The 16,158-nt window shown below is 41.6% G+C and overlaps 2 protein-coding genes across 3 annotated transcripts in view; both read left to right on the forward strand.

Annotated features, from left to right (window-relative positions):
- The first annotated feature begins 312 nt into the window (after window positions 1-312).
- On the forward strand, window positions 313-8,514 carry LOC311065011 (protein EOLA1). 2 transcript variants are annotated; one of them, XR_014602782.1, is made up of 4 exons: window positions 313-465; window positions 2,890-3,136; window positions 5,085-5,477; window positions 7,866-8,419. XR_014602782.1 is itself a non-coding variant. In XM_084085158.1 (3 exons), exons 1-3 carry the CDS (start codon window positions 454-456, stop codon window positions 5,294-5,296), a joined length of 471 nt encoding a protein of 156 aa, XP_083941284.1. In that variant the 5' UTR covers window positions 313-453; the 3' UTR covers window positions 5,297-8,514. The 2 variants fall into 2 exon arrangements, 1 of the variants encoding a protein (XP_083941284.1); XM_084085158.1 differs by having other exon boundaries at window positions 5,085-8,514.
- Window positions 6,803-16,158, forward strand: part of rubcnl (rubicon like autophagy enhancer) — a gene marked incomplete at its 5' end in the record, with an annotated part of 28,737 nt that continues 19,381 nt past the window's right edge. The window contains 5 exon segments of the mRNA XM_084084103.1: window positions 6,803-6,814; window positions 11,350-11,464; window positions 12,359-12,700; window positions 14,145-14,239; window positions 14,490-14,792. Of these exon segments, the coding sequence (XP_083940229.1) occupies window positions 6,803-6,814; window positions 11,350-11,464; window positions 12,359-12,700; window positions 14,145-14,239; window positions 14,490-14,792 (867 nt within the window).

Below are 16,158 nucleotides of genomic sequence, written 5' to 3' on the forward strand. Positions count from 1 at the left end.
TACGGGTTGTAAATTAAAAAAAAGTATCAAAACCAGATACAAGTTGCTCCATGACGCTCGTCATGTGAACCATGTCTAATAATTCCTCCTCCTGATTTAAATAGTATAATATCAGGATTGTTTTCAACTCAGTCGTATTTTAAACATACACTAGTTCACCTGTTTTCCACAATGTGTTTTCAGTTCATACAATAATAACCAGTGAATGGTTTTCTTTATGGTTGGTCTTTTTTTTTTTTTTACTGTCTATGCTATGGGTTGTTTCTATCCCTTTCCACCAGGGGGCGACCCATCAGTGCGGAACTCCAGGAAGTGAAGTCAAAACAAAGCTGCTTCAGCTTGTTGTTTGTTTTGGTTCTTCTGGTTCCTTTAATCCTTCCATGAACATCTGGGACTGAATCAAACATCCTTTAAATGTCATACATGTGACCTTTAAGCCTTTAAACCCACTAAATGTTCATCCAGGTGAGACTTTTCTTACATTTTTAACGCTAAACCTATATAATTTACGAGCAATCGTTCCAGCGACACCTCGCGGAACGGAGTTCCATATGACTAAAGTAAACAAATATAACACGTTTAGTTTGTCAATAGGCTCTATGCACAGCAGCCATATTATCACTTCCTTCACAGGTGTTACCAATGATACTATTGAAGGCTCTGTTCCATTTAGTGTAGCACAGTGGTTTCCACGACCCCCATAACTTTGAGAGTGTACCAAATGGAACCAAATGGTTCCATTTGGTACACTCCTAAATGGACCCTTAGTCCTTACGGGTCCATTTGGTTCAATTTTTACACTCAGAGTTACACACCTGTAAGGGGCCATTTGGAAGCCCATGAGGGTCCCTGGACCCCAACTGTAGACCCACTGGTGTAACAGAGTGTTTCCAGTGAGCCAACATGCACACTATCAGCACCCTGATTCTGTTTGATCAGAATGGAACAGAGCCTTCATTAGTATCATTGGTAACACCTGTCAATGTCTTCATAATATGGCTGCTGTGAATAGAGCCTATAAGATATGAACCTGAACTACAAAGACAAAGTGCAGTAACTACGTTGTCGTTATTGGAAGGAGTTATCTCCTTCTAAGGCTATGGACCAGAGCTAGTTTTTGGACACACTGACTTATTTGTGTGTGTATGCCAAAGATCAAATTAACCTTTGTGATTTTGGGGGATAAACAATAACCTCAAGAACAGATGTACAATTAGTGTAATATCACTTATATGCCGATATCTCATTTAGCTGACCAGTTGAATCACTTTTAAACCCATTTTTCAGTGTGTTTTTTCGTAATTACTGCGCTTTGGCTTTGTAGGGCAGTTTAGTCTTATTAATATAATATACTATGTGGATACAGGAAGAGTGGGCACCTCAATGTAATTGTTTTTCTAAAATAAAATAAAAATGGTCTTAAGTAATGTAAAGTATACATGATTTAAATATGCACGGCACATCATCAGACTTTAAATTTACCCTTAAACTGTTTTAAAAATGACTGGATACAGGTTTTGTAGCAGTTGTAGAAATATCGACCTTAAAGGCGTAGTTCACCCAAAGAATGACTTATTTTCTACCAATTACACACCCCATGAAGCCTTGAATTAATTGTTTTTGTTTTTGTCACGTTCCTGAGCCAGTAATTTGAGAAACTAAACAATAAAAGCCTGGAGATCGAGGCTAGTAATTTGATGACCGGTGGAGACTCAATTGACCTGCATTTGAGTCTGGAGGTCCCTTTGCATAAAATATTTTCACATGGGGGTCCGTGGCCAAATTCATATCAATTTGGGGGTCCTTGACACGAAAAAGTTTGATAACCATTGCTTTACATTACTTAAACTGATATAAAAAACATTTGATTGGCTCAGCAGCAGATTTGAACCAGAAACACAAATGTGAAGGTGTGCGTTTCCAGTTCAAATCTGCTGCTGAGCCAATCCCAAGGCAAGAAGAAAGACAAATCTGCCATCTCCGGTTTACTTCCCGTATCTGCATGAAGTAGGTGGCCACTGGCCACATTTTTAGGAGTCTGGAAGCAGGTTGGATTTTTTCCAATGGGAGAGTGAATGTGAACTAATATTGGACCCAATTTACACAATCTTACCAACATTTTGACTCTTAAAATAGATTTTCTCAGAGAGACAAATCAAGAGAAAATTTACTTTATTATCGACCTTTCTCAATTCACTCTCGCGAGATCTAGCACCAGTAAACATAGGACGCTCGCGAGATCTGCTCAAGGAGACCATTATTTTGTATACCATTTGTACCAATTAGCCTCTAGTGGCTACAACCGGGACGGCGTATCTTTCTAAATCCACCGTCTTTGGCCAATGTATGCTAAGAGAAAAATTAACTGGAACAGGAAACCGATATGCCACCTTGTGTAAACTGGGACACCAGTTATGCACAGACACAGAGCCTTTCAGTCAGAGGGTCCTCGAGATAGGCAGGGTGACAAGCAAGAGATTCAATGCATTTATAGATAGATGTTGTCCTATTACGACATGCCAGAATTAGACGTTAGCATTCATGAGGTTAACCCATTAAGCTTTCTTTTACTCCGATCTGTGCTTCTGGGGGTCCCCGGAACAACATATTTTGAGATGGGGGTCTGCGGTCATTTCATCATTTTGGGGGCCCTTGACATGAAAAAGTTTGAGAACCACTGATTAGCTGATTTAAAATAGCAGATCTACAAGCTCAGAGCGCGGCACTCGATGCCGCGCTCTGAGCTTGTAAATCTGCTATTTTTGAATAACCCAAAGTATAAGATAATGGTTAAAGTGGTTAAAATCTAAAATGACAGATGCTTTCCCGGTCTTAATGGGTTAATCATGTCCTGTTGGTTACAAACGTTAATTAAAATGTGTTTTTCAGGTTCCGTGTTTGTCGTTTCGTCAGCCGTACGCCGGTTTAGTTCTGAACGGAGTGAAGACGGTGGAGACGCGCTGGAGGCCGCTGTTGAGCGGCGTGGAGAACGGCACGCTGGCTGTGCACGTGGCCCAGAGGGACTGGGAGCAGGACGACTGGAGGAGGCTGATGACTGACGCTCTGGGCATGGACCACGCCCACATACAAGAAATGTTGGACTCTGGGGAGAGGTTCGGCCGCGGCGTGGTGGCAGGTAAAACTAACGCACCCTAAACTGACCCCTGTGTGTGTGTGTGTGTGTGTGTGTGTGTGTGTGTGTTTGTATTAATAATAATAATAACCTTTATTTATATAGCGCCTTTCATGACATGAAATGCAGCTCAAAGTGCTTTACAGAGCAAGAATACAACAGAAAATGTACAACTAATCTAACAATAAAGCAAAAAAGAAAAGCATAAGCATAAAACGACATTAAAATAAAAGCAAAAAAGGCAGTGAATCATATAGTATATTACTATACTTGTGAGGACCAAATGCCCCGACAAGCATTGTAGAATATGAGATATAGACGTTGTGAGGAATATTTTCCTGGTCCTCACAAGAAAATGGTTCATTTATGGTTGAAAAATATTTTTTAGAGACACGTTTACAATTAGAAAAAGATTCAGGTTGGGTTTAGGATTAAGACAGTTTAGAGGTCAGGTTTAGGGTTTTCCTTAGTTTTCCTATTCTATTCTTAGTTGTGCTGCGATGTCACAAACCGGAAAATAGCCGATCTACAAGGTGTCGCATCGAGACACGTTGTGAGCTTGTAGATCTGCTATTGTTCGGCATTAGGCTTACGGTTAAAAACGGCAAAAACAAATGTGTGTGTGTGCATCAGGGGTGGAGTTCTCAGGGGCCCCCTAAGCCAGAGCCTATGTGTGAACTATAATAACAATAATAATTTAATCTGCGCTCCTTTGCGGTATTTGCATACAGTGAAATGTGGTATCTGCATTTAACCCATCCTAAGTATCAGGAGCGGTGGGCACTACGGGGGTAGCGCCTCGGGGAGCAGTTAGGGTTTAAGTGACTTGCTCAGCGACACTGAGGCCCCTTTTCCACCGGGGTTGAACCTGTTCCGTAATTTTTTCCCGCCTAATTTTGATCCAGTTCAGAGTGTTTCCACTGAAAATGAATTTGTTCAGAACCCTAAAAGTTGGTTCAGAACTGGAACCAAAAAATACTCGTTTTTTTCTTGCCCTGAACTGGGAACCAAATTGGGCGTGTCACTATTCTACAGGTTGGAAGATGCAGATGTGATATAAACAAGTGAAAAAAGGCAAAAAGAAAAGGGAAACTGTAACTTCCCCTGTGAAATGGACACTTTGACCGTAATAATAATCATAATAGTCATATTCAACACATTGCTGGCCAGGCCTGGAATCGAACCCGGGGCATCTTGCTCCCCAGGCGGGCTCTCTAACCATTCAGCTGTTCAATTACAATGATCGTGCTTAAAACTGTTTCAGTTCAGTGAAAGCACCAAGTTTCCAAGGATCTAGAACGGAACCAGTTCTAGAACCAAAGTTCTTTTGGTGGAAAAGGGGATTTAGAGCATTGGTTCGCAAAGTGGGGTCCAGGGACCACCAGGGGTCCTTGTGGGCCTACCAGGGGGTCCCCAGCTAAATTTGTTAACATATCATCACAATCATTTGAGACACTTTATTGACTTTAACCTATTATTTTATACTTTGGCTATTCAAAAATAGCAGATGTACAAGCTCATAGCGCTTCACTTTGTGCTGCGCTATCAGATTGTAGATTAGCTATTTTTGAGAAATCGTTAACATGTTTGGAAATAATTATTTTTAAAAAGCAAGCATTTTAACACAAATCTTCTCTTCTGAGGGTCCATGGCAAGAAACCTTTTCAGATGGGGGTCCGCGGCCAAATACATATCATTTTGGGGGTCCTTGATATGAACCTTGGGGACCTTCTGTTTACCAGGTGGCCTCTCTACCTACTCAGCTCCACTTAACCTTTTACAAATCCGTGTTCAGGGGCAACATTTCTCACAATCTGCCCATGGCTACAGACACTGCTCTCCTTAACGTCAAACGTGTGTAAACCTGCTGTTTGTTTGTAACAGTTTATCCTGGGAAACGGCGAACTATCGAAGAAACGATGTTGTGTATTTGTGTTCCGTCTCATTAAAGGCCTGGTGGATGTGGGCCGGACTTGGCAGTGCCCCGCCTCACTGCCGGAGGAGGAGCTATTGGCCCTGGAGCGATCTGCCCTTTTGATTGGCCTAGAAGAGAAGCACCTGACCCGTCTGTCCAATCCCCGATGGCTGACGGCCCCGGTGTACAGCAGAGGACACAAGGACCTCTGGACTGTAGACATACCAACACACCTACTGACTGACTGATACACACACACACACACACACACGCACAATTAAAGGTGGTGTAATTTATATTTGTTTTTATTTAAAACAAAAAGTTATTTGTTAAAAATGTTAATCATTTCTATAGAGTGTCTCTCCAGCTTTTTAATGAAACAGAAAACGCATGTTCAGGTGGGTTACAAATTGTATCCAATCAGGAGTAGTAGGGGCTGCTAAGTGAAAAATCGTTACGCGGCGGATAAAAGCATGAAATTTGATACAGATGTCCCTTGGGTCATCCTAAAACATCCTAGAAGGGGTGCCCAAAAAAATCTCAAACAGGAAGTGAGTTATGGACAAAATCCAAAATGGCTGACCGTTAACTCAATAGACACCAAAAGAATCTCCAAAAAGCATAAAATTTGGCACACATGTCCCTTAGGTCATCCTAAGACATTCTAGAAGGGGTGCCCAAAAAAATCTGAAACAGGAAGTGAGTTTATTAACCAAATTGAAAATGGCCGCCTAGTGTTGTCGATTGACTCAAAAGACAACTAAAGAATCTCCAAAAAGCATAACATTTGGCACACATGTCCCTTGGGTCATCCTAAGACATCCTAGAAGGGGTGCCCAAAAAAGTCTTCAACAGGAAGTGAGTTATTGACAAAATTGAAAATGGCCGCCTACAGTGTTGGCGATTGGCTCAAAAAGCCTATAGAATCTCCAAAAAGCATACCATTTGGCATATATGTCCCTTGGGTCATCCTAACACATCCTAGAAGGGGTGCTCAAAATAATCTGAAACAGGAAGTGAGTTATTGACTAAATTGAAAATGGCCGCCTACAGTGTGAAAGATGATGCAAGATACCTAAAGAATCTCATAAAAGCATGAAATGTGGTACAAATGTCCCTTGGGTGATCTGAACGCATCCTACAAGGGGTGCCCAAAGAGGTTTTAAACAGGAAGTGACCGCCTAAAGCAGTTGACACAAAAGAAAACATAAAGGGACGTCATAAAAGTGTACCATTTGGTACGTACATTGAGTGCTTCTTAATCCCAGAAGGGGTTATTTATTTGTTTGTTTGCTTGTTTATTCAAATTTTTAGGAAGGGACCATGTTGAAGAAATTCTAAATGGCTGTTTAAACAGTTGACCACGGCAGTCTGCATATTATGCAGACTCAATACGACAGGTTATGCAGTGCATAACCTGTCGTATTTTGTAGTCTACCTTCTGTTTTCATTTCTACATCATCTTATTTATTTTACTTTCTGCATTATTTTTTTTATTTTACGCTTTGAATCTTCTTTATTTATCTAACTCTCTGCATATTTTTTTTTATTTTACTCTGCATCTTATCTTACGCTGCATATTCTTATTTTACTCTCTGCATCTTATTTATTTTGCACTCTACATCTTCTTGCTGGTTTTACACTCTATCTTCTCATGTATTTTCTTCTTGATCATTACTGTTTTTTTGTGATTAGTGTTTAGTAACTACATGTATTCATGTGTGCCATTTCGCAATTACCACCACATTGGCATAATGCTCTGCAAGGTAACCCAGCATCCCGGCATCTACACTTTCTCGAACAGAAGGGCTCAGCTTTGCAGCCACACTTGAGTTCTCTACAAACTTTGGCAGCCTCTGGCAAGAGTGTCCATAAAGGTGTCCACGAATCAGCGACTTTAATCCATCCATATTTGTCAGGAGATGGTAGAGATTGCATAGCTTTCAGGCTTCTGGACCAAATGCCAGATTGGCAAACTGCTCGATTTGAATGTTGTAGCAGTGCAGCCCGTGGGGGAGGACTGTTTTCCATTGAGAGACTATTAAAACTTTTTTTGGGCACCCCTTAAGATGCATTCAGATCACCCAAGGGACATTTGTACCAAATGTCATGCTTTTATGAGATTATTTTTTATTAGTGTCTTTTGCATCATCTGTCAACACTGTACACGGCCATTTTCAATTTAGTCAATAACTCACTTCCTGTTTCAGATCATTTCAGGCACCCCTTCTAGGATGTCTTAGGATGACCCAAGGGACATGTATGCCAAATTGTATGCTTTTATGAGATTCTTTAGTTGTCTGTTGAGTCAATCGACAGCACTGTAGGCGGTCATTTTCAATTTTGTCAATAACTCACTTCCTGTTTAAGATTTTTTTGGGCACCCCTTCTGGGATGTCTTGGGATGACCCAAGGGACATGTATGCCAAATTGTATGCTTTTATGAGATTCTTTAGTTGTCTTTTGAGTCAATCGATAACACTGTAGGCGGTCATTTTAAAATTTGTCAATAACTCACTTCCTGTTTAAGATTTTTTTGGGCACCCCTTCTAGGATGTCTTAGGATGACCAAAGGGACATATGTGCCAAATTTTATGCTTTTTGGAGATTCTTTTGGTGTCTTTTGAGTCAACGGTCAACAGTTTAGGTGGCCATTTTGAATTTTGTCCATAACTCACTTCCTGTTTAAGATTTTTTTGGGCACCCCTTCTAGGATGTTTTAGGATGACCCAAGGGACATCTGTATCAAATTTGGTGCTTTTATCCGCCGCGTAACGATTTGGCCATTTTTTGTGGTTAGCAGCCCCTACTAGAGAGAGAACCCATTTATCAGCTTCCGATTCAGTGTTCCAATTCCCAGTTTGTCTGCAAATTGTATTGTTTCATCAGTTCCAATTTCACTTGTTTATCCTGTAAGAATTATTTTTCCTGATTGGCTGAAATTGATATCCAGATCTGATCTGAAAATGTATTTTCTGTTTACTGAAAAGCTAGAGAGGCGACGAGACCCCTGTTACTGAATACAGAGCTACTTAACCGGTTTGTACGGTTTATTGTGTGTGTATATATATGTTACAGTACGATTTTAAAATCTGTCAGATTGAAAAACCCGGACCGCCGGCCGACGTTGCGTCCTCCAGCCAACAGGAGGAATAGCCCCCCCCCCCCCCCCCCCCCGGTTTCGCGCCGAAAAACAAATGCTCCTTTTTCAATCTTACTGATTTTCTAATCGTAGGTACACACGTGTATATATAGTGTGTATTATGTGCTATTTACAATTTCATCATGTGAAGTGTCTTTGTTGAAAAGAAAAGGTTAAAGATCCAGTCCAATAAATGTAATATTTTCCAATCTGGTGTTTTCTAACGGAAGGTTTCTGATGTAAAATTGAAGTTATTGAACTGGAGCGTATGGGTGGTACAGGGATAGAGTTCCTGCACCACCACTGTGGAGACTAGAGCAGTGTTCTCAAAATGGGGTCTGGGGACCTTAAAGGATTTTTGAGGGGTTTCCAGCGTCACAGGAAAAATGATGAGCAGTTGAAACACTTACAGTAAGCCCTATTTGAAAATAGCCTAAAAGACACAATAGCCGATGGGAGTTTGTATGGTATAGATCTGCTATTTTCACAGAATGTTCATCACTTAACTATGACATGCCCAGAACTTTCTACTGTGTTTACATAACAAAACAATAAATACAGTATTTTGTTTTTATAGCAGTCATCACCCACTGGAGAAGTGGGGTTTTGTTTACATGCAGAAACACACTGCCCACTCGCTGTATTTTAGCATTTTCACTCTTTTGGTAGCCCAAAAATCCACCGCCCAAAAACATCCGCGTCTAACCCGTCTGCCTTTAATAAAGCACTCAATCGTTTTTCAATTCTCAGGATATGTTTTACTGTGTTTATCCCAGGGGTCCTCTTGTTAAGGCCCCCCGCCCCCCCTCCCCCAAGAAAAAGCTGCTTTCTCTGCTCAACCACAGAAAGCAGAATGTGACATTAAATAGAGGAAGTGCTTCTGGACAAACTCCTCTTTCTCTCTCGATAAGTTGTATATTATTATTAGGAGGACTAACGTTTTACAACGACCAGCTTATCTGCTGCTGCTGGGGCCCCAAACATGGTGAGTGAACTGATTTATTTTGTTATGTGTTTATTAAGATGTATAGTGAACTGCTCATTTAATTTATTATGTGTTTATTATATTGTATAGAGAATTGATTATTTTATTATGCTTATAAAAGTAGAAACCTCTTATCTCTATATTTTAACTTTTTGTGTAAATTAATGCCCTACTTGATCATACTACAATGGTCACACAAAAGCATCAACAATAGCAGATCTGCAAGCTCGAAAGCTCAAGCTCGTTTTGAGCTTGTAGATCTGCTATCTTTTCTATTTTTGAATTTGAAGTAACAGTTTTGGACATGTTTCCTCCTGACGATATGATAGTGTGAGTGAATTACTTTGGTAGTTGCTATTTCTGTCTTGTGACGTGAATTTTGTACAGCAATACTTATTTACCTATATTGTAAATATGGTTACAAAGCGAGTTAAATACTCAAGCCCCATTGAAAAACATATATGATCAAGCTTTTGCTTATAACAAGCTTGTAGTGCTGCTATTTTACCTTTGTTTTTGTCTTGCCTATAATGACATGGCCAAAGTAGGGATGCCAGGCTGAAGTGGTTCATTGATAATAAATATAATAATACTACACACAATTTATATATCGCTACTCAAAGTCGCTTTACAAAACAGACACAAAATAAAAACAACTTTGGTAAAAATGTGTTAATTAACAACAGAGAACAAAATTATCGGAATAAAAGTAAGAAAAAGGGATTATAAGTTATCACACTGTTTTGTTTAGTAATCAAAATGAACATTTGAATCTTCTATCCACACAGGAAGCTGTGATTAGTCATTCACGTCTGTCCAGCTCACTCTTAAACTCAGTTTAAAGGGATATTTCACCTTCAAACAAGTTTGAAAGTGAACTATTGAAAGAGAAAGAAGCACGGTTCAGGCAGAAACGGTTTCTTAGAAAGGAATACCAGCACTGACTCATCCATTTAGGATCTTGTTTATTTATTAAGGTCTTATGGCCCCCAGCAGCAGCTCATAACCCACCGGCCTTCCTCACACGCTGAGGAAGGCCTGTCGGCCGAAACGTCCGGTTAATTGTTCATTATTAATAGTTTAAGAATCAGCTCTTGTGTGTGCGTGTGGGGCGGGCTCCTTTCACAACGTTTCACGAATCGCAAATTAGGACTTGGTCATACAAACGTCATGAGATAACATTTTGCTTTAATCCATGTTCGACAAAACAGCGTTGTAGCTTGGTTGGATCAGTGATGGAAGTAGCCTACTCACATTTTTACCTTAAGTAAAAGTATCAATACCCTATCGTAGAAATAGTCTGTTACAAGTACAAGTTCTGTATTAAAAATGTCTTGAATAAAAGTACCAAAAGTAAAAGTACTCATTATGCAGAAGGTTATGCAGAAGGTGCCAAACAAGTTTTCAAATGCATGAAATGTATAAAAAATCCTTTGAAAATAGCAGATCTATAAGCTCACAAGACGTCGCAAAGTGACGCATTGTGAGCTTGTAGATCGGCTATTTTCAAATCACAAAAGTGTATATTTAGGTCTGAAGTGGTTTTGTAATAATAATCTAAATCTACAAAGTAACACTTAACTAAAGTGTTAGTAAAGTAAAAGTACAATATTTGCTTTTTAGATGTAGTAGAGTAGAAGGGACTTTTTGTTCATGTTTGCTTCAGTAGAGTACAAACAAAAGGAAGGAGGGCACACACCAGTACTGGTGAGGTGCTGCTGACCTTGGTAAGTAAATATGAAAGTAAAGAAAAAGCCTGCACACTTGTAGCCACGATGCAGGATTTATTTGGAAACAAACGTTTCCACCACGCAAGGTCTTCTTCAGGGAAGTAGAGTAGAAATAACATTTTTAAATTGGAACTAGTACTCCAGTAAAGTAAAAATAGCTAAAGATTGTACAGTACTTGTAACTTGAGTATGTACTTAGTTACATTCCACCACTGGGTTGGGTGTTGTGTACAGCTGTGACTCAAGGAGGTTGCATGCACAGGAAGTTAGTAGTCAATCTGTCATCATAAACCTTCTTATCGCAATCTCCTCTCTCTTTCTTTCTCTTTCTCTCTCTCTCTCTCTCTCTTTCTCTGACTACCCCTTAGTCTCTTTCTTTCCCTGTCTTCCTCTCCCCTCCTCTTCCTCCGTACTCCTCATTGTCTTCCCTCCTTGTCTCTTCAGATGGAGCGTTCCAGATCGGTACCCGTCCCTCTCCGTAGGACCGGTTATGCCGCCTGGAGTGTGGAAGGTGTTCCAGAGTCGGAACTTACAACCGCGGCTCCTCTGACCAAAACCGGTACGAAGGTGACACCACAAGAACAGTTCGGAACTAAATGGGTTGTACATTGTCACACGACGAACAGCGAAAATTGCCGATGTACTAGTTCGACGCAATGCGTTGTGAGCTTGTAGATCTAATATTTTCTATATCTATCTATATTTCTGAAAAGTTCGGAACATTTACATTTTTTTGTCCAATATAGGTTTAGGTTATAGGTCCGTTTGAAAGCTGTTAAATCAAAACGCCAAAACATATATATATATTATTTATTTATTTGTTTAGTTTGTTTGTTTGTTTATTTATTTAAAGGTTAAAGGTAGGGGAAGTGATGTTTTATTTGTATTTTGGTGAAAGCACTATATTCTGATAGTAATCATTGCTATAGACTGTTCACTGTTCACTGTTCTCAGTCACATGAGTCTCCCCATCTCTATAATAAACAGAAAATACATTTTAAGTTAGGTGACAACATTTCATCCAATCAGGAGAGAGTACCCATTTCTCAGCTTTATTTTTTATAGCTTTCCAGTTCCAATTTATTCAGCTCATTTCTTTGTGTCACCACTACCAATTTCACTAGACTAATCTGTATCCTGACTGAGTTCTCTATCCTGATTGGATAATATTGGTATCCTGACCTGAAAATGCATTTGCTGTTTATTGAAGAGCTGGAGAGACATGGAGACTCCTGTTACTGAACAAACACTCTACAGCAATGATTACTATCAGAATATAGAGCTTTGACCGAAGAAAATCACTTACCCTACCTTTTTAAAATCAGTGTTTAACCGGTTCAGCTACATTTAACTGTGATGAGATGTACCTCATTCTTTAACATTGTGTGCGTGCGTGCGTGCGCGCGTGTGTGCCCTGTATTTATGTCTCTCTCACACTATCTGTGTCCAACAGAAGATATTTCCAGTCCTCATCAACAGTGTGACAGTCCACAACTGATCCCTCTCCTCCCCTCGTCTGTGTCGGAAACGACTGGAGGACCGGGCGACACCACGCTATCCCATCAGCCCCCTCGGCGTTCTATTTCCAGACTTACCCGTTACAGGACCGTGAGGCTCTCTCGCACTCAGTCTGAATCACCCTCTGACAGCGCCCCCCTGAGGCAGGCCTTCAGTCTAACACGCAATGTTTCTTCTAATGATGACACTAAGAAAGATGATGAGGAGGAAGAGGAGGAGGAAGATCATATGCAGAGACTCATTAGTCATGAAGACAGAAGTCCTCACAGCCACGAAGGTAATGAGGATGACCTGAAGGTCAAATGTTTTACACATACTTCACACAATCATTGACGAATGACTCGCTTCAAAGTCCTGAAACGATTATTGCGCTTTTGGCTCAGAAACTCAGATTTGTTATATTTTCTTTAGCAAAAGGGGAGCATTAACTTTCTAGGCATCAAACGGGGTATGTGTCCGGCTTTGTCAAGTGTCTATACAAACACAATGGGTCTGTGTCAAAAAAAGGAATTAAAAAAAAATCCAAAAAGGTAGCACATCCAAAAATGTCAATTAACACATCGGGTGCCAGCGTTTTTTCATAACAACTTACCGTGGGTGCCAGCATTCTCCCATTGACTGCGCTTTGCTGTTTGTTGTTTCCGCGTGCGTTACAAGCAAATCCACGCAAAAAAAAGCATCGATTCATGTTCTGCCATGAGCCTGGCTACAGGCTGGAACCATAACATCCCCTCGCGGGTTACAACGGGGGGGGGGGAATCGCGCATCGTGCATGACCGTTTTTCCCCACAGGAAACAGATTCAGAGATATAGGCGTTTCAAAGTAGGAAATAGACAGGAACCGGATGGGGGGAAAAAAAGTGTTTCCGGTGAGCGATCTGGCACTTCCTTCGCAGGATTACAATGGGTGCTCCCAGAGCTGCTCTAGCCCCGCCCGCGCGGAGAAAAACGAAAAAAACAAAAAGACTGAAATCACGGTTCAGACCGTGTTCGGCACCGAAGCTTCGGAACCGCCACTAAGTAAACACACGGTTCAGACCGTGTTTGGCACCCGATGTGTTAAATGGAGGACAAATTACTCACATTTCCACTTTTTTATTGGCACACCAATAAAGTGAACGCTTACGCGTTTCGGCTATGAGCCTTCCTCAGAGCATGGGTCACACAATGGGTCCGTGTTCAGGGGAGGGAAGCCGGGCGGGGATGGTGATATTTGTCACTGCACGTACTCCTACGGGCTGGGGGACGGCACCTGTCAGTGGGGAGTGTTGGGCGGGAGGAGTAGGACGAAGGCTCTACGTCCTCCCGGTGGGGGTGCCTCACTGGCAGGTGAGCCAGTAGGATACAACAGCAGCGACAACACACAGAAATGCGACTAAATTGGGGAGAAACGGGGGTAATAAGCAAATAAATAAACACATATTATTAGCCCATTAAAAGAGGGAAAGTGTCATCTTAGATTTTAGCGTTGGCTATTCAAAAAATATCAGATATACAAGCTCACAACGCGTCACTTCGTGAAAGAACTACTGGTTTAGAAGGCATTTGTAGAATTGGCCTCAGGTCTTAGGGTTAAGAAAACAAAAGGGGCGGGGGTATTACCTTTTGTTTCCAGCACGAAAAACATGGTGTGTGTATTCTTGTATTACATGTGTTTCATAGAGGTCTTTATCCACTGGTCATGTGGGTTTGTCATTGTCTGTCATTTTGTTTTGTACCAGTGACACATCCACCATGGTCCCACCAGGAGAACGGATGCAGTGACATCACAGAGTGCTCCACAGACATCTTCAGAGCCAGCTGTGAGCTGGAGAAGGTATGTCCTTAAGCAAAAAGATTCAGGTAGATGTTAGTGTTAAACATTAGATATTTAGAGATTAGCCTCAGGGGTTGGGGTTAGATTTTTCCCTATTTTATACTTAGGCGACATCACACACACCAAAAAATAGCCGTTCTACAAGCGTTGTGAGCTTGTAGATCTGCCATTGTTCGGACATTTTCAGCTATTATCATTGAAGTCCTCATATAGTACAGTAATGCAAACGTGTGTGTGTGTGTGTGTCTAGGAGAATGCCCATTTCATTGTGGTCGACTTGGTGCTGGAAGTCCTGGAGAGGGTGAAATGGACCCTGACCCTCAGCCAGTGGACGTCCACAGCCAGCGATACAGACACACACAACCCCGCAGAACACACACATACACATAACCACGGAAAGGGCACAGAGATGGACACACATCGACACACAGAGGCGTCTGACGCAGACGCACATGAACAAACACACTGCACCGCAGAGGACGTACCATTATGTCAACACACACAACGCTGCGCAGCAGAGACGCACTCGAACGAAGACGGACAGAGATCAGAGGTAGACGCACATGTGCACTTCAAAAGATCATTGATATCTTTTGAAGTGAGGTAAGACAGGATTAATCAGGAACAGTACTGGCGGAGACCTGTGCTCCAAGGAGCACATTTTCTAGTTCATTGTTCCCAAACAATGGGTCGTGGACGCGCAACCGCTTTTGCCACCGGGCATGGGCAGACGGCACTGGGTGAAAAAGGTGATATACCTGGATACGTGGGCAAGGCATACACCCACCCAACATAAATGATTGGTGGGAGTTTCAAATGCCTTTAAGATACCTGGATCGGCGTCTCTCTTTTCTCTGCTAGGGAATCTTCCTTACACATGTAAATTAGAGGTTTGTTCAAACAATGGGAGGTGTGGGGTTCAGAGTGGGGGGGGTCAGAATGTATGAGAGAGAGAGAGAGAGAGAGAGAGAGAGAGAGAGAGAGAGAGAGAGAGAGAGAGAGAGAGAGAGAGAGAGAGAGAGAGAGAGAGAGAGAGAGAGAGAGAGAGAGAGAGAGAGAGAACACAAACTATTGCACAATTACTGGTTAAAAACAATGAGTGAGATATCTATCTCTGTGTGTGTGTGTGTGTGTGTGCGTGCGTGCGCTTAACTGTACAGTTGTGGCACTGTAAACACATCTGTATGCTATTCTTTCAATCGGTAGGAATGATGCCGCAGAATCCGTCCGTGTACTTGCAAATTCCAAATCTCGACAGGCCTCCCAAAGAAATGCCGGTCTGGGTGAGGATGCAGCCATGTGACCTTGGCAACAACATGCTCTTGAGTAGAAGCCTGTGACTTAACTTTGACAATCAGAAACTTTTTCACAATCCCAGGACGCAACTCGGCAGTTGGGTCTAAGCGGGGTACCTCAAAGCTTGAGTTGCTAGAACACCACAATGCATGCAGACCTGTCAGCCCTGCAGTTAACAGAAAAAGTCACTCCAAGACTTCTCACTTGAGTGCAAATCTTTACCAAACTACCTACATGTGAGATTAAACTGTCAAAATCACCCAAAATGGTCATAACAATATCAGAAATGAATTCCCCATCCCACAATTAGTCAACATGGAGGTATTGCATGTATATACACTCAGAAACAAAAGGGTTAGGGTTAGGGTTTTCATTATAGCCGATGGAGGCCATATTTGATTTGGCCATTGGGCCATTCGTGGCACTATGGGGGACGAGCACCCCTTTGACTTTTGGGTGGTGTAGCCGCCCCTATAAGTGGGTTTGGGACACCTCATTAGTACACCCTTCGCTGTACTGTGATTGGCTCATAATAGCACACCCCTCTACATTAGTACACCCCTAGCTGTACTGTGATTGGCTGACTATTGGCTGACTCTGTGATTGGCTAGCGAGACACATGA

This window comes from Gymnoscopelus microlampas, assembly GCF_963454915.1.
Source record: "Gymnoscopelus microlampas genome assembly, chromosome: 17".
Classification (NCBI taxonomy): Eukaryota; Metazoa; Chordata; class Actinopteri; order Myctophiformes; family Myctophidae; genus Gymnoscopelus; species Gymnoscopelus microlampas.

Excerpts from the sequence above, each read along its gene's own strand:
- LOC311065011 (XM_084085158.1), top strand. Across the intron at positions 3,137-5,084 it reads CGGCCGCGGCGTGGTGGCAG|GCCTGGTGGATGTGGGCCGG; the intron begins GTAAAACTAACG and ends GTCTCATTAAAG.